The sequence below is a fragment of the Scardinius erythrophthalmus genome (assembly GCF_964197995.2).
Source record: "Scardinius erythrophthalmus genome assembly, chromosome: 17".
Lineage (NCBI taxonomy): Eukaryota > Metazoa > Chordata > Actinopteri > Cypriniformes > Leuciscidae > Scardinius > Scardinius erythrophthalmus.
The window spans coordinates 36,881,676-36,906,890 of NC_138237.1; the positions used below are offsets into that span (position 1 = coordinate 36,881,676).

At 38.2% G+C, this 25,215-nt stretch overlaps 1 protein-coding gene across 1 annotated transcript in view; it reads right to left on the reverse strand.

Annotated features, from left to right (window-relative positions):
* Positions 1–20,791, reverse strand: part of jakmip2 (janus kinase and microtubule interacting protein 2) — a gene marked incomplete at its 5' end in the record, with an annotated part of 34,935 nt that extends 14,144 nt beyond the window's left edge. The window contains 12 exons of the mRNA XM_081389939.1: positions 2,454–2,552; positions 3,835–3,897; positions 4,107–4,190; positions 5,719–5,847; positions 6,583–6,705; positions 6,866–6,919; positions 7,010–7,150; positions 9,108–9,254; positions 9,452–9,550; positions 12,807–13,016; positions 14,750–15,247; positions 20,663–20,791. Coding sequence (XP_081246065.1) covers positions 2,454–2,552; positions 3,835–3,897; positions 4,107–4,190; positions 5,719–5,847; positions 6,583–6,705; positions 6,866–6,919; positions 7,010–7,150; positions 9,108–9,254; positions 9,452–9,550; positions 12,807–13,016; positions 14,750–15,247; positions 20,663–20,791 — 1,776 coding nt within the window. The remainder of the gene's footprint in view (positions 1–2,453; positions 2,553–3,834; positions 3,898–4,106; positions 4,191–5,718; positions 5,848–6,582; positions 6,706–6,865; positions 6,920–7,009; positions 7,151–9,107; positions 9,255–9,451; positions 9,551–12,806; positions 13,017–14,749; positions 15,248–20,662) is intronic.
* Positions 20,792–25,215: the final 4,424 nt, after the last annotated feature.

Sequence of the window (25,215 nt, forward strand, 5' to 3'; positions counted from 1 at the left end):
AAGAGAAAATCACTCACTGCTCTTGACTGATAAATTTAATAGTAGCTTTAATAAGTATCAATGTATAATTTATACAGTGAAGTCTGTTTTGTTTTATTTTCATATTTGTTCATTTAATTACTTTCTTCAATGCTACTGTTAAATACACCTACTGTAGCTGAAAACGTAAAGCACTGTTTAGCCTATTTAATTTGTATATTATGTTGTGTATCTTTGATCTTGATATTTAATAACAAAGAAAATAATGCCAAATATATTTATCTTCACCCGTCTGCCATTTTTTTATTTTGTTACCTAAGGCTTTGTTTTTAAAATATGGACATTAGATTGGCTGTAGTGCCAAGTCACAAAATAGTAACATAAACCAACATAAAAAGAATCGTGATAAAATCGTTAATCGTGATTTTCCTGAAAAAAAAAATCGTGATATGATATTTTTGCCATATCGCCCACCCCTACTTTAAATGATGGGGGGGAGGGGGGGCACTCTCGCCTTGGGCACCAAATAACCTAGAGCCGGCCCTGCCGCCCATGATTGCAGACAGACTCCGCCCTTTTAGCTTAGCTCCGCCCCTCAGTGAGCTGCACACAGTCCGCCATGTATATCTCCACGCCAGAGCATTCAACAGCAGCATTCAAGTAAGAAATATATTCCTATTAAAGCTACTAAAGTTATTCAGTCAAGAGCAGTGAGTGATTTTCTGTTTTTCTTCTGTTGTTTGAGTCAAATTAACATCAAATATGTGTATATTACGCTGCTTTTACTTTAATACACAGATCTAATATACACATGTGATTTATTCCCGTTGCGTACGTTCACAGACGTAACTGACTGTGTTTATGTGAGCTCTGTGTTTTTGACATAACCTTGTATGTATTTGACAGTTTGCTTCGGATGTGTGCGCTCAGAAAACCATATATCAGAAGTTTAGACTGATATGGCTTTAAAACGCATGTGGATAATAAGCTTTCATGATGATGCAGAACTGCAATGTCATGTGAGTGTGACCTTGTATCCGAGGCACAAGTTGTACAGGCTCCGCCCTCTTCTGGAAAGGGGGCGGAGCAGCAGCTAATTTGCATTTAAAGACACATGCATGAAAACAGCATGTTTTTCCTTCCACTCAAAAATGGCACAACATGTTATAATAAATGATCTGTGGGGTATTTTGAGCTGAAACTTCACAGACACGCTCTGGGGACATCTGAAGCTTAAATTACATCTTGTTAAAGGGTGAATAATAGGTCCTCTTTAAAGGTGCTATAAGCGATGTCACACGTTTTTTAGGCCAAAACATTTTTTGTCATATACAGCAAACATCTCCTCATTATCCGCTAGCTGCCTGTCCCCTGAACACACTGTAAAAAAACGCGGTCTCTCTAGACACCACAGGCTCCACAAACGGCAACAAAAACAAACTGGGCTCACCCGCACCACGAAACACAACAAACAGAGCTCCAGCCAATCACTGGCAAGAAGTATTTGAGGGTGGGGTCTGGGGGGTTAGTGCGCGTACACATGAAGGGGGTTTGGAGGAGAGAGAACAGAGAAGCATGAAGAGGGAAGTTTGAATTATGGCCGACACACGACCAAAGAGACGACGTTCCGATAAACAAATTGCAAAGAAGAGGGACAAAGATAAGGAACGCACGAAGTCCCGAATTTACATCGGAAAAACCTTTAAAAGGTGGCGAGAACTCCGCCGGCAGAAGGGCTTCCAATCCGACATTCAGTTGCTCTGTTTTTGCAGAACAGGTAAATCCACTTTTCTTTCTAAACTGACGTTCATGTTCGCTAAACCAACACAAGGATGTAATTAGCTAGATCTATGCAGTCAGCGTTAACTTTGGTGGATACAACATGTATGTTTCTAGCAGCGATCAATCTCTATTGTAAATGATCAAGCAAATTCACAGTAGGGCGACAATTTGTGTGAATGATGTTTTCACCCACTGTTTGTTATGAATTTGAATGTTCATTTATAGGCTATTGACAACTTTGACTAAATTTGTTTACAACGCCGCCGTTGTTTATGCTCACTGGGAAACGCGAAGCTAACGTTATCTTGCTATTATTGCGTCCTTGTATGGGAGCTATAGTTATAACCTCAGGTGGCGAAACGATTTAGATAATATTTCTCTTTTTCTGCATTCTGTTCTGCAGTATATAAAAGCATTTATCTAACTTGGCAACATTACACATTGAATGAAGTATCAGCAAAACTTAACTTTGTTTGTAGTGACTACTTTGACTTTCCTTTATGCCGGAAGGGTGGGGAGGAGGGAGGAGACGGAATGAGGAGGAGGGAGGGTCTAGCTAGCCTCCATTTTGTTTGACAACAATTCGAATGTCAACAAGAAGTTACGACTCTCAGGATCGCTTATAGCACCTTTAAGTAAGGCCACATGAACGGCTGGTGCAACTGATTTGTGGACAGAGATAGAGCTCAAACCTCCAGCTCAAGTATGCGAAACTCCAGAAGTTCATTCTGATCTCTCGAGTCCTGTAGTTCCTGCTGCAGCTTTCCGTTTTCATTCTCCAACTTTTCAACCTGTCAGAGAAACATTACAAAATGTGACTAATGGACCTTATGAAAGACTTTCATTGATTGTGCTTTTTACAAATGGATTTTTTTAAGTCCTACGAACCTCTCAGTATCTATGTAATGTATACAGTATATAACTGTTGAATATAACGTTCAGAAGAACAGCAGAATTTGCTTGAATTAGAAATCTTTTGTATAATCTTTTTGTATAAATGTCTTTTCTGCCACCTTTGAACAGTGTAATGCATTTTTGCTGATTAAAAGTAATGTTTTAAAAATTAAAAGAAAAAAAAATCGACTTACTCCAAACTTTTGAATAGCAGTGTCTCATGGTTTCCACAAAAGTATTAAGCAGCAACTGTTTTCAATACTGATAATAATAAGAAATGTTTCTTGAGCACCAAATCAGCAATATTAGAATGATTTCTGATCACTGCAGTAATGATGCTGAAAATTCAGCTTTGATTATTCTTTAGAGTCCCCCTGTGGTGAAAATCAAGTTATTAATGTTGTTTATGTGTCTATGTGGTGTTTTTAATATGCTTTAAGACAAACCGTGTGTAAATTCATAAGTCGACACCATTGCTGAGTATTTTCTCCTTAAAACTGCAGTGAACAAAAGACAGTCTCAAAAACACGCTTTGAAATCGCTGGTGTTTCTGACGTCACAAACTACCTTGTAACCAATCAGATCAACGTGTGATCGTCAACCAGTGGATCTCTGAGCTGAGTGAGTGAGTGGAGGCGGGGCTCATTTGCATATTCATAGAACCGCATATACTAAATGAGGAAAGGGTGTAGAGTTACATTCAAGATATTTTAAGGCATGAAATGTGTCATTTTGTTGATCAAAGATGAGTTTTAAGTGATAAAATTATTGACTACAGAGGGACTTAAGAATCTTAAATGTTACACTATACACTTACCTGAATGTGACTACATGTATAATAACACTCTTGACTCTCCTAAACTTGCCCCTGAACCTACCGTACAATTTTAAAGACCCCTAATATAAAGTGAGACCCAGACATTTGCTGGAACATGATGACATTTGGTGACTTGTTTGTAATTGGTACTGAGGATTGCTTTGTCTCTGCTTTGTGTCATAGTTCCAATGATCCTGTCAAGGTTTATTTTACAATAATGACTGTAGATTATAACCTCCAGTTATCGTTACCCTTTTCCTGCAGAGGCTCATGAAACCACTACGTAAAATTGAGGGAATGATCTCTTTAGTCTGTCATTAGTGTGTTCATCCTCTGAGTGTGGCCGTGTTGAGAACACACACCTTCTCCAGCAGCTCTTGATTACGCCTGATGAACCGTTGCTTCTCCTCCACCCATCTGGAGTCCTGTGAGTAAAAGAGGAGATTATATGGGAATTAGTCACACCTGTGTCATACTGTGCTTTATAACCAGACACCCAGAACAAATCAGTTTGTAAGTATGGAGAATCACTCAGCGAGATAAATACCACCACACTAGATATTGATTTCTTGATTGCAAGTCACTGTGTATGAATTTTGCATCGCTAATACCAATAGTACAGAAAGACTTTTACCTGTCCTTTTACAGCAAGCTCTTTCTCCAGGTCTTCGATTTTAGCCTTATACCTGTGAGAGTCTGCCTGGAGCTGCTCGTGAGCCTACAGAGATAAAGTAACTATTAAATACAAGAGTAATTTACCAGAATATGCACTATATGCCTGTGGGTTCAATGTAGTTCAGCAATGTGTTCTTTTGAGCACATAACCATGGGCGTCAATTCGGAAGTGCATTTTCAGAAGTGCTGGGTACAATGACGCATTCATTTTTTTTTTCTCTTTCGTGCAGGTCATGTTTTGAAAGACGATGTCCTGCTTACTAATGTAAATAAATAAAAATGTATACAACAATGTGATGTCCGACTCGTTTCATGAAGAAGAAAGCCTTAAGTTTTCAAAAAGCATTGGACATATGACCCACTATTCTGCTTCAAGTACCATGTTGACAATATGACATGATGTGGTTTAATGTACCTAAACAATGATTACCAAATTTCTCTCTCATATTGCTCCTCATAACCACTGAAAACGGTCCAAAAAAAACAAACCCAATGTCCAATTATTATGGACGTTATCTAACATTAAGCGTTTCTGCTTCACATTTTCAGCAGGGCAGCGGAGCGGCTGTGGGTTGACTCGCCACGGTTCTCATGGGCTTTATATAAGTCCTAACGTGAAAAAGCTTTACGTGGTTTAATGTACCTAAACAACGATTACCATATTGCTCCTCATAACCACTGAAAACTGTCTCAAAAAAAAAGTGGTGGGTACAAAATGACTCATGACGAATCTTGAATCTCATCTTTTTTTTTTTCAAAATATCATTATCATATTAATTCATAAATATCCTTACGTTTTGGGGGGTTTGTAGCATATGACATTTAACAACCAGAACTAGCCTTTGTCTCATCATACAAAAGGTCAAATGATCTGATTTAACCAGATGTACTGACTTAAACATAATCATAAGGGTCTTCAGGAATCCTCTGTATGACAATTATAATATATGAGCAATAACCTATGAGTGTGATTCGGCTCTAGGTGATGCACAGCCATATCGCACGGCTACGAGTTATTATTATCTGCATCTAACTGATATTCTTCAATCTTATATTCATAATCACAAAAGCATTTTAAATGTCTACTGAGGAAAGCGATATCTTTGTCCTTTAAAAGTTGCGTCTAATTGTTTACAATCTTGTTTCAGTCGATTTAAATATAAAGGTCTTTGCTACTGACTCACTCATAAAGACGGTCTTTGCTGCCATCTAACGGTGTAAAATATTTAATTTCCTGCATGTTTCTGCATGGTGGTTGAACATGACTTTGATTTGACTGGTAAAATGTTGGGGAAAAAATATTTTAACAAAACCACTTCACTGCTTATTTCTTCAAACAAATAACTACTTAATAAGGTTTTCTTTTCAAAATATATTATTGTTTCACTCAGAAATTTTGGACATTGTGATCATAGAAGAGGTGTATTTTTACTGTTTTACTGTATGACTGAATTGCATTTTCAATTCTGGCCAAAACAAAACAAAGCAAAGAAAAACAGTGTCATGTCTTCTACTCAAGTTCTGTAAGCTGTTTAATGTTGATTACAGCACAGACAATAGTTCAGAAATACCTTAGCCTCCATTTCAGCATCCAGCACCCCTCCTTTCTGCTCCTGCAACAGGGCATATGCTCTCTGAAGAGCCTGGTATTCCCGCGTCAACTGCTTAAACCGCAACTCTGACTCTTCAGCCGCCAGACCCTAATAAAGAGAGCATGAGAAATAATGCACAATAATGAGCATGCGAAATAACCCAAGCAGCAACATAGTGTCGGCCCAGATCCGTGTGGATTCATCGTGTACCAGATGTGGGCCGGATCTGGGACGACACTATGTTGCTGTCTGGGAATGCACAATAATAATACAAAACACACCATAGAGAAGAAGTCGAGATAAACTCAGGAACCCTTAGTGAGAAAGAGTGAGTTAAAGGGGCAGCGTGTGATTTCTAGCGGCATCTAGTGGTGAGGTTGTGAACTGCACCCAACAGAAGTTACGGTGGCTGACAGGAAGTGATGTCGTCGTCTGAGACAGCAGAGAGTAGCCAGTTAAACAATGAGGTTTCTTTACAAAGATAATTAGGTTTACTTAATTATTCAGTAAAACGATATGTTATTGCGAATATTATTGTCACTTGTTCATCATTGTGTCAGTGTTTTATTCGCTGACTTTAGCTTTAGCTTCTTATCATGAAGAACAACATAGTGACGAAACGCGTTTGTCCGCTCAGGGCCACTGTAGAAACATGTCGATGTAAGCAGACCCGCGGTGTGTGTAGAGAGAAATGCTAATTCTAAGCTAATAAAAACATAACGGTTCATTATGTAAGGTTTTTATACACCACTGAAAACATAGTTTTGTATATGATATTGCATTTCTGTCACCAGATCCTCCTAAATATTACACACTGCACCTTTAATGTTCCTAAATGCTCACCTCATCTAAATCTTCATCTGGCGTAGCCGGGGTTCGATCCATGCGCAGAGAAGCCACTGAGGAAGTTTCCGAATCCATTGACTCTTCATCATACCCGTAGAATGTGTCTACAACAATGTGCCTCTGCATGGGAAATGACAAGATACATCATACTTCATCATGGGATCTCGGGTAGTCCCAATCCCACTGTCACTGGTTGCGGTAAAAGTTAAAAGACAGACTGCAATGTTTTGAAAGCGGACGGGAGAAAATATTGCCACACTGAGAAAGTTCCACACTTCACCTTTATAGGTCTGCTTCGTTTATGCCTCTTCTTTCTCAAAAGTTTTTCTCTATCCTGAAACATGAAGCATAAGAAAGATGTGATACGTGTGTGTTCAGTGCTAACCTCCATGACTTCAGTCTCACGTTCACAGGAAGTACTCACTCGTGTCAGCTCGTCGATCATACTCTGTTGCTCTAGGACCTGCAGCTTGAGGAACTCAATCTCTTGATCATCATTGGCCTGATCCAGATCATTCAGAGACTTGAGTTTCTTCAGCGGAGGATGGGATGTAATCTTTTCCTTCTGAATACGACAAAACAATGATACAACAGGATAAATGCATTCTGCACTCAAAATTAACAAAACTGTCTGGTGCAACAACAGATATTTTCGCTTGCAGAAAGCAGTAACCGCTTTATTTATAGTTTACAAGAGATTTTGTAGTGATCATCCAATGATTATCAGATTATGGAGAATTATATTATTCATTATATCAGGCAAAAGCTAATTCTTCCTGAATTTCTTAGTACAGTCTTTCATGTCCATCTGAGAGATTGAGAATTCACATTTAAAAAATATTTAGGTTAATATATTTTTTACCAAATAAATGTATTCAGTGCCAGTCAAAAGTATGAAATAATTAAGTCTCTCCTGCTCACCAAGGCTGCATTTATTTAATGAATAATACAATAAAAATAGTAACATTGCCACATATTCTAAAATACATTAAAATAAGCTAATGATCTGGTGCTCACAATCACTTCTTATCAATGTTGATAAGTTTTTATTATATAACAATAATAAAATAATAATAAATAGTTTTATTTAATATTTAATTTGCTTAATATGTTTGTGAAACTGTGATACACTACCACTCAAAAGTTGTGGGTAAAAATTATAAGAAAAAGATTAAGAATATGATTTTAAAAAGTTTCCAAAAGGATGCAATAAAATGATCTTAAGTGACAGTAAAGACATTTATAATGATACAAAAGATTTCTATTTTAAATAAACGCTGTTCTTTTGAACTTTCTATTTCAACAAGGTTTCCACAAAAATATAATAAGCAGTAAAAACGGTTTTCAACAATGATAATAATAAGAACCATTATAATCAATTGAGCACCAATAATAACCAATAATAATTGAGCATCAAATCATCATATTAGAGTGATGTCTGAAGGATCATGTGACACACTGAAGACTGGAGTAATGATGTTGAGAATTCAGCTTTGATCACAGGAATTAATTGCATTTTACAATATATTACATTAAAATAACTGTAATTTTAAATTGTAATAATATTTCGCAACATTACTGTTTTTAATAAATTGCCTAAATGCAACTTGATGAGCATTAGAGACAAAAAAGAAAAAAAATATATATATATACTTTTGAATGGTAGTATTTATATAAACATTTATCTCAGGTAATCTGAACACAAGTGATTATAGTGCTGAATACACTGTTATACACCAATCAGAGCGACATCTCACATTCCCTTAAAGAGCAGGCGCGCTTGTTCCATGGCGGATTGCTATTATAACGGTGGATTTGCCAGGAGCGGTTCACAGCCGAGGAGACCGACGTTCTCGTCAGGGCCGTAAAACACAGAGAAGTGACATTGTATGGGGATGGAGAAACCCACCCAAATTAGCTTTGGTTAAACAGGCGTATAATAATTTTGGTAAATGTGTAAGCTAGATTTATGCCTATTTTTTTCACATCTTCATGGACACAACAATGATTTCCCTCATGTGGAATATTTTTCCTTGTAATTATGTATGGTTTGCAAAAATGTGAACTGCTGTGTCTGTGTAGATGAGAGAAGCAAAGTGTATGCGCGTTGTGCACACGCTGCATTATGGCCAAGCATGTGCCCTTAAAATAGCATCTGAATAACGCGCCACTGACTTTAGACTAGGTTTTTCCTGGTCAGTGGCGGAATTGTTTTCTGAAACTGCAAAATAGCACCAGGGAAAGTTTGCGCCGGAACACGCCTCCTCTTTTCACTGAACCGCCCCCGGGAGCGCAAGTTCATTTCCTAGTTTACCGGCGTGCGTCTGTGGAGGGAAAAGTCCGCTGTGCGTCGGGTGCAAAATAGGAATTATACATGCGTCGGTGTTCAAAGTCAATTGCGCTGGGTGCAAGATAGGGCCCAATGAGTCAAATGCAGTGTATTTAATCACACACTACAACTGCACTTTAAAATGCAGATTATATAGCTTTGACACGTGTTAGAAAGAAGAAGAGGAACCCACCATCTCCGTGTTCTCCTTGGTTATGGACTTAAGTTTATCCTCCATCCTCTGGAGGGACTGGCTGAGGTCATCATTTTTCTTACTTAATAATTTGTTCCTCTCAAGTAACGGCTTACACTGTTTCTCTGTTTCCCGAACACGCTTCAACTGAGAAGAGAAAATCAGGGTGAATTATTCATAAACAAAAGACTGTTTTTATAATCCTGTACAACCCAACAATAACTCCACAGTTGGCCCATCTTTAAAATGAATAATAATAACAATAATATAATAATCACTGTGACACTTAGTATACAGGAAAACTCTATGCAAAGAACATCAATGACAGATGTAACGAAACATACCAGCTCATTTCTTTCATCCACTAAGATTGAGTTGCGGTCCTCCAGCTTACGAATGGTGGATTTAAGTTCACTCATGCGTTTCTGGTTTCTTCTCATGTCCTAAAAACACACATTTAACATTTTCAAGCTTGACACACATACCCTTTATTGTGCAATAAAGGAAAATGTATGCAGCAACGTAAAATGTTTACAATATTAAGCAATATTCTGAGAACAAAGCTGGCACAGTAGCGCTCAAAAGCATTAGAGTGTGTGTGTGTGTGTGTGTGTGTGTGTGTGTGTGTGTGTGTGTGTGTGTGTGTGTGTGTGTGTGTGTGTGTGTGTGTGTGTGTGTGTGTGTGTGTGTGTGTGTGTGTGTGTGTGTGTGTGTGTGTGTGTGTGTGTGTGGCTGTTACTAAGAAAGAGCACTCGCTTTTAAGACAGTCATTCAACTGGCTAATAACAGAAACACTTCATTAGTCTTAACTTAAAATGATACATTACAAGAATTGACATAACCATTTGGATTAGACCTAATCATTCAGTCGGTAACACTTTATGTTGATGGTCCACTTTAGACATTCTACTAACTATAAGTGACTTTGCAACTACATGTCAATCATTAGAGTATTAAAGGTGCTCTGAGCGATGTTGGGTGATGTCACTTCTTGTTGACGTTCAAAGTATTGTCAAACAAAACGGAGGCTAGCTCAACCTTCCCTCCTCCTCAACCCTTTTCTTTGTTATTTGTTCATCGGAACATCGTCTCTTTGATCGTGTCGGCCATACCAAAATGCTCAAGAATATACAATTTTAACATTAGTCGTTGTCTAGGACATCTCTCCTCTAGCTAACGTCCCTCTTCATGCTTCTCTCTCCTCCACCCCCCACACCCCCGCTTCATGTGCATGCGCACTAAGGCTGCGTCTCATTTCTCTGTCTTACCCCTTACTCTTACCCCTTCCCCTCGGTTTTGCGCGTTCATGTGAGGGGAAGTGGTGTCCCAATTCTCATTTTGACTAAGGGCTAGGGCCAAGGCGTAGGGCTATATAGCCCTTGAAACGAAGTCTGCGGAGGACCACACTTGAAACAGAGGGGTAGGAATTTCTCAGAAGTGAGTCGCACAAATGTATGTATTTTCAGCAGTTTAATGACACTCGTGTTTTATGATACCTTTAATAAAACGTTAAAGCGGTTTTAATTGTAATGTTTTTGTTTTGAATCACTAGTTAACCGCTAGCTAGCAGCTATGCGCTATTTGCCGTTTGCTAATGTTTTGCTTATGATGTCACCGGCGCCGCCGTTAAATACAATGAAACAATGTCTTTGACTGATGGCACACAAGCGTGCAAAGATAAAGGGCGACCAGGCAATCGATATCACAACCCGAGACGACGGCATCTTCGTTTGTTTATGTCAACGCGTATCGCCTCTGTTGACGTAGCAGCAGCCAGCTAGCGGAAAGGGAAGATGACGCAAACGGTAATCGAGTGGTGTCTCATTTCTTAGAGAAACGTTCTTCCCCCTACCCTCCTTCACTCGGTATCGAAGGGCAAGGGGAAGACGCAGACAAAGGGGTAGGGGAAGGGGAAGGGGTAAGACAGAGAAATGAGATTGGCCCTAACCCTAGCACTAAATTACCGGTAAATAACCATTAAGACATCATGTGTAAGGTCAGGACCTTTTCAGAAATACCAGTAAATCGGTTCTGGTAATTTACCAGTATGAGAAGTTGTAACATTACCAGTAAATTACCAAACGCACTGATGTAAGTCTGCTTTGGGCCAATCATAAAGTTCTTATGGGGATGATAAGCTTTTTAACAGTTTTTCTATGTAAATATGTGACCCTGGACCACAAAACCAGTCACATGGGTACTTCTTTTGAAATTGAGATTTATACATCATCTGAAAGCTGAATAAATAAGCTTTCCATTGATGTATGGTTTGTTATGATAGGACAATATTTGGCTGAGATACAACTATTGATATTCTGGAATCTGGGGGTGCAAAAAAAATCCAAATATTGAGAAAATCACCTTTAAAGTTGTCCATTTATGTTGGTGATTGTGCTGCATTCACTCACAGAAATACATTTTTGATATATTTAAGGTAGGACATTTACAAAATATATTGATAGAACATGATCTTTACTTAATATACTAATGATTTTTGGCATAAAAGAAAAATTGATCATTTTGACCCATACAATGTTTGTTAGCTATTGCAATAAATATATACATGTGCAACATGTGACTGGTTTTGTGATCCAGGATCACATATGCGCTAGATGGACATCTTAGAAAGTGTGGCCACATCGCGTGTCGCGCTCGAACCCAGTCTTCTGTTCCATGTTTTTAAGAGCAAAAACTGTTCTTTTTGGTCATCATCACGCCTGTCACTCATTGGGTTGCCAACTTCAGAAAAGGAAAATACGGGACAATCGTGGTTCTTTATAGGATAATAAGGGGCACTCAAAATATTTGTATTGTACCACAGTGTATGTCATTTCAGTGTCTGAAGTTAAGTATGTGTTTAAAAGGTTCTCAGAATTAAACACATTTGTTTCGCTTAACCTATTTATGTACAATTTCATTCTAAAGAGAATTTTAATGTCATACAAAAAAATGTCACATTACACACAAACCATCATTCAAAATAATAGCATTGATCTGAAATAGAAAGCTTTTTTAACATCATACATGTCACATTCCCTGTACTGTCTTGTGTTTTGTAGGACTTTTATTTTGAAGTATATGTTCCCCATTGTTTCTGTGTTCACTTCCTATGTTTGGTTCCTGTTTTGCCTTGTATCTTGTTTGTCTCCATAGTTACCCTTATTAGTTCCCATGACATCAATCACCAACACCTGTCCCTTGTCAGCCCCTTGTTAACCAGTCTATTTAGTGCTGATGTGAATGATCTCTTAACGTTAAAAAACTGGAATGCCGTTGCTTGTGTGAACAGAATATTTGTGTATTTACCGGTAAAGTCATTCTGGTAATTTTACAGTAATTTACTGGGATTACTGTGTGAAAGGAGCTCACTTTGCAAGTCATCTTATATTATTCTCCTTTACCTAACCTAACAGTCTACTAATACTCTAATGAGAGTTAGTTGACATGTAGTTGCAAAGTTACTTATACAGTAGTTGAATGTCTAAAGTGGCCAATCGAAATTAAGTGTAACTTTTCATTCTTTTACTCAGAAATTGTTTGGTTTAACATTTTAATTTTTGAGCTGTACTGTAGATTGTATGTTTAAGACTGCAATGATTTCTACTACAAGAATGTATGCATCTGCATATTCAAACATACATTTGTGTATGCGCATGTGCATTTGTAAACTCGACAAATGAACAGATCTGGTTTCTTTACCGGACTCCCACAATGCTCTGCTCCATCGCCCGCGCGGCCGGGGATCTCTCTCTTCGGGCTTCCCAGGTTGCATTCTGCCTCTTTCACAAGAAACAGTTGCTCATCGAGCGCATCCTTCTGTAGCTGCAACTTCTGCACGAAACCTGTCGCCGTTTCCAGCTCTTTCTCCAGCGAGAAGATTGTTCTGTCTTTGGCTTTGATCTCATCCACCTGGACAGTTTAACAAAGGTCACACTGGGTTAAGGGTCAGGGTCTGGCCTGTCAGATTCGGTAGTTAACACCTAACACTACAACATCACACAGGTCTAGACCAATAATACCAGAACCACCCGGAAGCACGTAATATGAAATCATAGGCCTTCTTTACAGCTGGTATTAAGATGTGTTTTGGTGGATCGGATCACAATTGGACGAGGGAGACACATTCCCGTTTACACCTGGTGGTTTAATCCGTCTCTTTTGTCCACTTTCAACCACTTCTGTCCTGATTTCTTCGAGGGAAGGGTTTTTTTCTCAAATCTTTAGATCTAATAGACAAAATTAGCTCGGGCACTTTACATATGAACATGACCATCAGCTTTTGTTTCTGCTCTGACAGACGCAAGACCAGCCGAACAATGTGAGTGTGCGTTAGAAATCAGGAATGGTGACAGACAGAAAACAGGTCCTGAGCAAGATTTATACACTGCTCAGTTCATACCATGAGACCAATCTGGACATTCTGAAACACAAGTGGGAATCTGACTTGGATGAAGACTTATCGGACGCGGTCTTGCAAAAGGTAGTACAGAATATTCATTCGTCTTCAGTGTGTTTGAGACATGCTGTTATCCAGTTTAAAGTGGTACACCGTCTACATTGGTCCAAAGACAAATTGTCCAAGATCAAGTTGGACCTGGATCCTGCATGCGATCGGTGCAAACAAACCCCGGCTACACTTCTACACATGTTTTGGACTTGTTCGAATCTTCATGGATACTGGCTATCTATTTTTGATACATTTTCCAAAATATGTGGAAAGACTGTGCACCCGTGCCCTTTGACTGCACTATTTGGGGTGATCAAGGTGGATGCTTCTTTGAGCGGGTGCCAGGTGAACATGATCGCTTTTTGTTCCTTGCTAGCTAGAAGACTTATTTTGTGTAGGTGGAAGGATCCTTGCCCTCCAACATATGGACACTGGATTAAGGAGGTCATGTGTCATATTCATTTGGAAAAGATTAGATATAGTGTAAAAGGGTCTGTTGAGAAGTTTTACAATATGTGGATGCCATTTTTGTCTTTTTTTGAAAGTGTGCCAATTGACAATTTTGTATAAATATCTTCACAAACCTGTGTTAAGAAGTATATGAGGTTGCATAGAGGTCTGACCACTGTTCTCATTTCTATTTATTTATTTATTTATTTGTTATTATTTTTATAGCTATCTTTTACGGATCCAGTATGGGGTGGGGGGAGGGGGGCTTTTTGTTGTCGCTGTGTTAATCTAAATGTGAAACTAAAAATCAATAAAAAGACTTGGTTCAAAAAAAAGAAATCAGGAATGGTGAGAGAACATTGTGCTTGGTACATTTTTCATCTTCAAACCAAACTCGTGTCTCCAGCTGGTAAAGTTTAAACCCCGTCTGGCTAGATCTCTTCTCACAATGTTCCCTCATTATTCAGTAGACGGAGAGAAGTCTTTATGGCTGTTTGAACACATTCGATCACATGAGCGTTTACACTACGAAAGCAATCTGGTCGAATGTGTTTTCAACTCCCTCTGGAAGTGGTGAAAGTGGACGAGCTCAAAATGTTTTAGACCCGTTTACACCTGTGTTTAGAGTCGTCCTCTTGTGATCCGATCGACCGAAACACATCTAAACACCAGCTGTGAACAGGGCCTCATGGGACCACAGAAGTTATTAGACATTTCTACCTTAAGAATAAGAATGACAGCTTACCAATCGACGAATATCTCGTTCTGAGTCCCACTTGATCTTGGAGATTTGTTCCTGGTGCGCTTGATGTTCAGTGCGCAGGTCCCCAGCCTTCATCTTGTCGGCTATAATCATAGTACTCAGCGCTTCATCCGTCTGCCGTTTGGTAGACTTTAGCTCTGCTATTTCTTGCAGGAGCTTCACACGCTCCTGGTCGAAGAACCGCCGGGCTTCTTCTCTGGCCTCTAGCGTCAGCGCGGTACGTACTTTCTCTCCACTGCCGTCGCGCAGAGCACTAAGTGCAGTCCGTAAGCGCTGGATCTCGCCTTCTTTAATCTTAGCAGTGCGAGATATTTCCTGTTCATGCTGCCGAGTTAGCGACTCCCTCAGCGCGGCGAGCTCCTTCAGCTTCTCTTCGTGCCAGCGGGCCCGTTGCTCTGTCAGCGCCACAGTGTGCCGATGCTGCTCCTGCTCGCGAATGCGCTTGCTTTCCTGCACCTTTTCTCGCTCCAGTTTGGTCACCTGCAGAAGTGAGTTCATGAATAGCTATGCCACAAGTGCTTTTGGTAATATTGCATTTAGCCAGGGCCGGCCGAGGCATAAGCGAACTAAGTGGCTGAGTTTTGTTTTTTTGTTTGTTTGTTTTTTTACATATTAATTAACTTAAATAAGTGACATAAATTAATGAATAAACGAATAATTCAAGACAAGAAAATTCTGATTTCATGATCAATATACCTGCCTACAACGGCTGCTGTGTCTGCCAGTGTTTGAGTCATGCGCATAACCTCGCGTGCTCAGACAATTTGTGTGCATTGTCACGGTAACGTTAATCCATGTCACAAAAATTTTATTTGATCAATGATTGATGATTGACATTTAAATCAATGATTTATCCTTTAAATTTAATGATATTCAATTAATTCATTTAATGTTTCAACATTCGCGATGTATTTGGATGCTAAACTATTCTTTATTATAGGCTTTGTACTTCACTCACGTTCCAATATCGACGGAAAAAATCATCCTCTTCACACACGCAAAAATGTGCTTGGAAACATCACACTGGAGTGGTGCTTACCGTGAATGGTACGAATTGTCCTACTGACTATTTAAACAGAGCAGTGTAATTTTTATATGTTAGGTTGACTATTTTATTATAATATTTTATTACGGCTATAATGAACAGGCTGCGATGTCAAGATTGCAATGCTGGAATATGTTGTGAGGCGCGGGCGCGATCGAACAGTGGAAACATAAAAACATACTCCGTCATCATTCAAACTGCAAAGTGTTGCAAAATGTAGGAGGATATTTTGCAAATATATTATTTAATATGTTTTGTGACAGTTTGTTTTCAGAAGTTTCAAAGAGTTAGTAAAAGAGTAAATAAAAAGTTAAAACTTTTTTATTTAAGTATCTATGTTTTATTAAGTATTTATTCTGTATTAATACATAACCTCATTGTATTAATTTATAATGTAACATTATAGTGTGACATTTGTGTCAATAATCGTCAAGCACAGGTTACTCCGCGTGGTGGGAGGGGGCCCCCAAATCAAATTCTGCTTAGGGCCCCCTAAAGGCTCAGGCCGGCACTGCATTTAGCCAATATATGTTCCGGCTGGACAAATATGGTAAAGTTTGTTACTCCAGAAATGCCTCAGTTATTGAAAGTTCTGGATGGCATCACAGCTGATGCACACAAAGTGCTACCATCAGTACCCAGATAGCAACATAGTGTCGGCCCAGATCCGGCCCACATCTGGGCCGTGTGGAATCCGTGTGTACCAGATGTGGGCCGACACTATGTTGCTGTCTGGGTAGTTATGGAATATAGTTTGGGAAATGGTTTGTGGAACTTTTCATTTACTGTTACTGAAAGGGATCCAAGACATGCACTGGTTAAAAATTTTATTTTTACATTTTGGCAGAGTATGAAAGTTCATTGTGAATGCTACACTTACAGATTCACTTGTTCATGAATAACTATGCCACAAGTCCTAGTGCTTCTGGTAATATTACACTTAGCCAAAGTATGTTCCGGCTGCACAAATATAGTAAAGTTTGTGGTAACACTTTACAATAAGGTTCATTAGTTAACATTAGTTGACTACCTTAGTTAACATGAACTAAGAATGAACAATACTACTTCAACATTTATTAATCTTTTATAATATTAATTTCAACATTTACTAATACGTAATTAAAATCAAAGGCTGTATTTGTTAACATTAGTTAATGCACTGTAAACTAACATGACAATGAACAGCTGTATTTTTATTAACTAACATTAACAAAGATTAATAAATACTGTAACAAATGTATTCCTCATTGTTAGTTATTTTAGTTAATACATTAACTAATGAACCTTATTGTAAAGTATTACCAAGTTTGTTATTCCAGAAATGCCTCATTTATTAAAAGCTCTGGATGGCATAACAGCTGATCCTCACAAAGTGCTCCCATCAGTTGTTATGGCATATACAGTACCAGTCAAAAGTTTGGAAACATTACTATTTTTAATGTTTTTGAAAGAAGTCTCTTATGCTCATCAAGCCTGCAGTTAAAAAAAAAAAAAAAACTACAAAAAAAACAGTAATATTATGAAATATTATTACAATTTAAAATAATGGTTCTCTTTTTTAATATATTTTAAAATGTAATTTATTTTTGGATGCAAAGCTGAATTTTCATCAGCAAGTACTCCAGTCTTTGGTGTCTTATGATCCTTCAGAAATCATGATTAGAATGATTTCTGAAGGATCATAAGACACCAAAGACTGGAGTATTTGCTGATGAAAATTCAGCTTTGCATCACAAAAATAAATTACATTTTAAAGTATATTAAAAAAGAGAACCATTATTTTAAATTGTAATAATATTTCATAATATTACGTTTTTTTTTTGTTTTGTTTTTTTTACTGCAGGCTTGATGAGCATAAGAGACTTCTTTCAAAAACATTAAAAATAGTAATGTTTCCAAACTTTTGACTGGTACTGTAGTTCGTGAATTGATTTGTACTTATCATTTACTGTTAATCAGTGGTGTAAAGTATTTGGATAAATGTAATGAGTTACTGTACTTGCGTATCTTTTTGGCTACTTTGTAGTTTTACTAGTATCAAAGATATTAGCAACTTTTACTCTCTACTTGAGTACATTTTTGAACAAGTATATGTAATCTTTACTCCAATAGATTTGTGTAGAGTAATGCAATTTCTCATTACATTTTGCATTTTCTGCAGCAGTTTATTGGTGCTATAAAGAAGTGATATCGCCATCTACAGGGCACTGAAGGTACTATAACTTCTGTGTTTTGCTCTGAGGGCGCTTTCACACTGGCAGTTTAGTGCGGACCGGGGAACGGTTCGCATGAAAAATCGCTAATGTGAACGCTGTCATCGGACCCGGGTGCGCACTAGAGTACCGAACCCGAGACTACCTGGAGGAGGTGGTCTGAGCTCGGTTGCTCCCGAACCGTGGTGTGGTTCGCGTTAATGTGCAAGCATCACGGACTCGGGTGCGCGCTTGTTCAGGAAGTGTAGTATCCCGCACATGCGTATCACTGTCGATATCATTGTTTCCTCACACAAGACAACCAAAATAAAATAATTTAAATCGCGTTCATGTTTGAATGCCTTCTGTTTGTGATGCAAAAGACTATGCGCGCTAACCGTTACCACAGTAAACATAGTAAACGCTTGAAGATACGCATATTAAAAAAAAACTGCGAACGCTTGAAGAAATCAGACCAATCTTAAAGCCACACCGCGGAACTTTTGCGGGCGCTAGGGGCACTAGACCTGGAACTTTCACGTCTAGCGCCCCTAGAGGCCACAAGCGCAGCAGCACTGTCGCGAAAGTCTAGAAGACAGTATATCAGAGCCTATGGTCACGTGACGGCCGTAAAGCGATACGTTCTCCAGGTCACATGACCTGTTCAACGACGGTCCGTCTCCTCCAAACTTACATAGGCGGTATTTCAAGAGGGCAGCCCCGCTCGGAGCATTAATAGTGTCAAACGCTGTATATTGGGCTGAGGAATCATTTAAAATAACTCGTATGCGTCAACTCTTTAGGTCACAAAGTCCACGGTGTGGCTTTAAAGGCTATCACAGTCATGTTTTTATTTTTTAAATGAGTGGCAGGGGAACGTTGTGGGACACTGAAGAGGTGAGGTGCCTCATTCAAATTCATACAAATCTCATTCAAAAAACATTCCTCATTCAAAAAAATCTTCTACGAGCAGCAGAAACACGGCGTCCCCTGGATATGTGCTGAATTACACCATGTAATGCACATAAACGTAGTTGTCTCTCACTATGTTGTGCATAATAGCACCAAAAAAACAGACAAATTACAGCTATGCTCAGTCGAGTTGTATTCTCCATGCGTTTTCCGTGTGCGTTTGCGCTGACGTAAGATCACTGCAAACGCACCTGGGTTCGATACAACTAATTGAGTGTGAAACCAGACCAACGCTGCGGGGGGCGCCGGGAACTAGCGCACTCGGGTTCGGACCGCAGCAAACGAACCCAGTGGAAAAACGCCCTTAATCACCCAAACCTTTCAACAAGGCTGTTTTACACGAATGCGAGTGCATAGCGCGTAGTTCCTGAATCGCAGGAGTTTCGTATGAGGCCGAAACCAACACATCCAGTGCAAGTAAGCTTTGACGATTTCATTTTACTTAACATTTTTTTATTTATCCATTATACTGAATAGACTTTTTGGAAGGATATTGGTTCACTTCTTGTACCCTTTTTGATGTCGCTTTCACACTGGCAGTTTAGTTCGGAATGGGGCACGATTCGTTTAGAGATTTTTCATGCGAACCGTGTCCCGTTCCGAACTAATCTGCCAGTGTGAAAAGCACCACTTTTCAGGGCACGGTTCGCATGCAAAATCTCTAATGTGAACGCTGTCATGCGGACTGGGGTACCGAACCCGAGACTACCTGGAGGAGGTGGTCTGAGTTCGGTTGCACTCGAACCGTGCCGCGGTTAGCGTGAATGTGAAAGCAACACGGACTCGGGTGCGCACTTGTACAGGAAGAAAAGTAACCTGCGCATGTGTTTTAGCTGATTTATTATTATGCATTTAGTTAAATAAAACGCATGTAAGGGATGATAGTGTTGATGATTTACCTTGGATACGAGCGAGAGTGAGCCTGCAGTGTATTCGCTCATAGCGTGTGGAATCAGGACAAAAAATTAATGGAAATCCACTGTCTCCTCAAAAGAGTCTGTTCGAAAGAGTCCGAACAAAACTGTGTTGTTCACTTAGCTGAGCATAATAGCACCAAATTAATAAAAAAAACACAATATGACTCGCGTTCTGGTTTCTATCATGCGGCGTGCACGTTTGCGATGACGTAAGATGCACGCAAACGCACCAGGGTTCGATAGAATCAAGTTGAGTGTGAAACCAGACCAACGCTGTGGGGGGCGCCGGGAACAAACGCGCTCGTGCTCGGACCGCAGCAAACAAGCCCAGTGTGAAAGCACCCCAAAAGGCTGTTGTGTCAACCTTGATTTATTGCAATATTGACGTGTTCAGTTGTATTTTGATTTTAGAAAATAAACGTGATTGCTCTCCTCACAAATCAGCTGTTTCTTGTTTTTCACTGGCATGTCTCTTTGGTGTTGAGGACTAGCTCCTCTTTGAGCCTACGTCCAGTATGAGTAAAATACTTAAGTACTGTTAAAATCAGATGCTCTAAGACTTTTACTCAAGTCGTATTGAAATTGGTCATTTTCACTGTAAGGTATCTGTACTTTACTCAAGTATGGTTTTCAAGTACTCTTTACACCTCTGCTGTTACTGAAAGGGATCCAAGGCATGCACTGGTTAAAAATGCCATTTTTACATTTTGTCAAAGAGCATGAAGGGTTCATTGTGAATGCTACACTTTCACAATGTAAATTTGCCTACCTTGCATTTTTCTTGATGCAGTTCAATTTGAATATCGGTTAATTTCGACCTGAGATCCTCGTTGGCCGCCTGTAAGGCTGAGATGAGTGCTTCAGGCTTCTCGCCCTTGGCGCGGCCTTTCTTTGCCATTGGGTTAGATGTAGGGGTTCCTCAAACACTCTTATTATTATCATCCATCACGTCAAGTTACACTGTCATTTCCAGTTCCGTCTTTTCCTCATTATCCTTGGAGTCAGAAAACCTGTGGGTGTAAATGGGAACACAAATTTCTATTAGGATTTACAGTAATGGTAATAACAGAGGCCCAACTAAAGCATGCACACTGTAGACTAGAGATGCACGATTAAACTACAGATTTCAGATCTGTGTTTGCGCTGCCGCTGACCCAGAGAGAACAGTCATCATCTTCACAGACAGTCTTTTAAACCACACATTATTTCTTTCGTACAGTAATTCATATTATCACAGAAGTTCTGCGATAAAAGTTTATAGTGTGGATATAAATACTGATGTCTATGGCAGCGATCAAAATAGAGCAAATCACCTTTTGAAAGTAACTTGCGCTTCAAATAACGATTGTATCGATTACATTGTTACACCAGTAGGTGGCGACAAGCGACTGTTAAAAAAATGTATTTGTCATTGAATCACTGATTTCGGGTGAGAGCTGATTCATCCTGTAATGAAACAAGTGAAGTTTTTATGAGCGAGTCATTGAATAATTCATTCAAACCAATTTTTAAAAATAGTTAATTCTGATTAATTAAACATTTTTAAATAGACTGCAGCAATTAATACTTTGTCAGCACCTCTAAATTGCATTATTTTATTTAGTTGTGTGTTCAGAATCTGGGAGAATCAGTTTATCCAGAATAGTGCAGCTCTACTGTAGACTATTTAAATTGAAATTCAATTATCTGTAATAATAATAATAATAAATGTGTCCCTTGAGCTTCTGTCACTTCTATGTTCCTGTGGTTCAACCTTTTTTTTGTTAAAACTGATTTCAGCTTCAATTTGAAATTTTTTTGGTTATAAGAGGAAAACTTTGAATTCTTGGTAACTTGGACCATGTCTTATTTATTTTTTCATATTAAATTTTTGCTACTTTTTTTCCAAATACTTTAAGTATGGATTTCATTTGACCAGTTAATAAGCATAAGTAAGCAATAATAATAATAAGCATTTTTAAGCATAAAAATTTAGAGTTGAACGCAGCCCTAGATAATAATGTGTAGTGCAGGAGCCATCTTAATATAAAAAAGTCACATGATTACATTGATCACATGGCCAACCAAACCAGGGTCTACTAAAACTGAACATGCTACATGAAATGAACTGCATAATCCAATAAAGATTCAATAGTGATACATTTTAAACAAGAAAAAAAAAACATTATAAACAAACAGATAATCCAGAAACAAATATAATTAAAATAATAATAATAATAATAATAATAATGATTCTTAAAGCAGAAAACGAGAATATAAAGAAAAAAATTATGAAATGTTTAACAAAATTAGTCAAATTCACGACATGCTTGATCACAATAAGTGTGTCCCGACGGCCTGCAGATATGAATCTATACACACAAACATAAATAATACAATCATTTCTGGGCTATTTTTCAGTTATGTTCAAGAACACTGCTAGACATTGTTAGTAGACAAATTAAAACAACTAGAAAAAATGTTGCAAACAGTTTCATAGCAAAAAATACTTGAATAGGAAACTATCTAGTACTATCCATAATAAACAGCTTTTCTTTGTCCTATTTCATTTTTGAGGAGACAACTGTAAACCGCAGAGGCTTGACAGCATAGCCAAGAGTTGCCTTGACAACACGTGCAGTGAACCAGTCTCCCACACACACACATGCTGTGTCACACAAGCTGACTAAATCTAGGCAAACAACAGGGGATGTTGCTAGTGTCACACACTTCACAGCCAAGACAGTCTCTACTTCTACAGCGAGACAAACTCAAGAAGACCTTGGTTACATAAACAGACTACGTAGAGGAGTTATGATGATTAAGAGATTGTGATTGATTATGATGATGATGAGGCATGACGGTGATTAAGAGATTGTGAATGAAGACTGTGACACTGGAGCTAATCTAACAGTGCAACACACCAGCCATCGGAAACAAATAAAGATAAGATGTGCTGTGGTGCAAGACAGCATGAAGCATTTGACAAAGCACTGAAAACAACAGGATCTAAAAAAATAAAATACAAAATAAAACAATGATACAAAATAAAATAAAATATGAAAAGGTGGTTTCAAATTACTATGATCTCTATGGTGGTGTTAGGAGGTTGCTTTCTGGCCTAAGTCAAGAAAACAAAAAACACCATCACATCTTTATGATATTCTGGTCTCTGAATCTGAATATGACAGTACCCAACATTTACATGCACCCAAATAATCCTTTATTATGACTAAGGATGGGCGTATCGATACAAAGTATCGATATATCGATACTGACGTCGAGTATCGAAAGTATCGATACTCAAATAAAAATATCGATACTACAGTTGTTGTTTTTTACCAGTGATTTTGTTTATTTGACAAGAAGTTTAATGCGTACAATATGCATTGAATTGGATGAATAACCTATGTTTAGCAAATAATTGTGTAGTATAACTATTTTCCTGCTTATCTGAACACACGCAAATGCTGCAAGTCAGAAGCAATCAATCACAGAGAGCGTTCACACACTGCCGACAATGCATTCAAACAGGGATGCGTTTCCCAAAAGTATCACAAGAAACCATTGATGCTTTTGGGAAACGCAGCCCAGGACAATGCTTAACAGAAGACAGAAAAACATCATATGTTTGAGCTATTTCACAATAAACTAATTTAAATTGTAGCCTACATAGTTTGTGCAAATAAATTGTTTTTTGAATGTTAAAAGTTCATAGTTCTATTCTGTAACTAATTTTAATATAAATCATACACTGTATGTGCACACATTTTATGGGTGCAACAGCCGGTCACTGGCAGTCCCTTATGGAAATTAACATTACAGTGATCATAGTTCAACTAGGCCTATAATATTTTGTAGATTTCCATGGTTACCACTACAAGTAAACATTGTAATCACGTGTAAATAAAAATATAATCTAATAAGTTCCAAGTACGCCGTATATTGAATGTTAAAATGCCTTTAATATATAATGTTAAGTGGGTATCATTACCCATTTTAATCTTAGTAATTCAATAATTTAAGAAATTTTCAAATTTAAAAGTTCAGTTTAGAGGTATCGGTATCGATATCGGCGATACTGGCCTTGAAAGTATCGGTATCATATCGAAAACAAAATAAGTGGTATCGCCCATCCCTAATTATGACTATCATAATGGCTCAATCAGACTGAAAAGCCTTCATGTCAACACCTCAATCAATCAGATTGAGCTTGATCCAAATTAAATTTTGATTGGATTGAAAGTGGTGTTGTAGACTTGAAGAGACTAAATATGTACCAAGCACTTGCTTAAATTAAGCTTTTGTGATAAATGTCAGCTTCAATTCAATAAATCAAGGCAAAAACATCAATTATAATCATGGTAGATTTGGTTCTGTTCAAAATACAAATTGGATTTCAATGTTTAGGGTTCATATGAACAGAACTTTCCGATTCTGAAATTGAATTGAATTCCGTTTGACAAAAAATAGTGCATGTAAAAATGCTGACGGTAAAACAAATCACAAAACAAGATTATTCAAATGTATACTATGGGGCTGTTGAATGCTTGAATCTGATTGGTTGACAAACGTTCTGAGGTGTGCAATTATTTTCAGGGAAAGGCACGGCTAAAGTAGTTCCAGGCAGGTCTCGACCGCATTACAGTTCCATATATCACTTCGCCACATGATTTGAGTTATTTCAAAGGTCCTTGCAGACTTCAACAGCAAAATAACCAAAACCCACAACAACACTGATCAAGAGAGTAAATATAGTTAACAATAGGATAAAAACGACATTATTTTCATGTTTTTTGCCACAATATTATTTTTTATTATGTACGGAAAGCACATACTCTCTCGCTCTCTCTATGTCCCACTCAAACACACACACACACATACAGTACGGACACAAAAATACAGTACGCACAGAAAAGTGTTGTCAGCGCTGCTCTGATGATGTTATCAGTAAAATAGTTTAGCTACTTAAAAGCTACATGACACTTCTCACTAGCGAGGTAATAACCATGCTGTTCTCGAAGCTGATCAACTTACACTGATGCCGAACACTGTTGCGAGACACAAAGATTCATGTAATATATCACATACGTTTAATCTCTGTCTCTGTCTCTCTCTAATAACTGCATTAATAAATGCATTTAACTTCGCGTCAAGGCTGCATTACCAGCTCAGGTGTGCTTTGTTTGTGTGTGTGTGTAATAATTCAAAGGCCTGTCGTCAATTATTCCTTACATAACAAATTTAAAACTTTAATTTATATTAAATTTCAATTTTTGCAAAGGTTTTTAACCTTAAAACATTTTAAGATTTGAAGTGCACATTAAGGAATTAGGGTAGTGT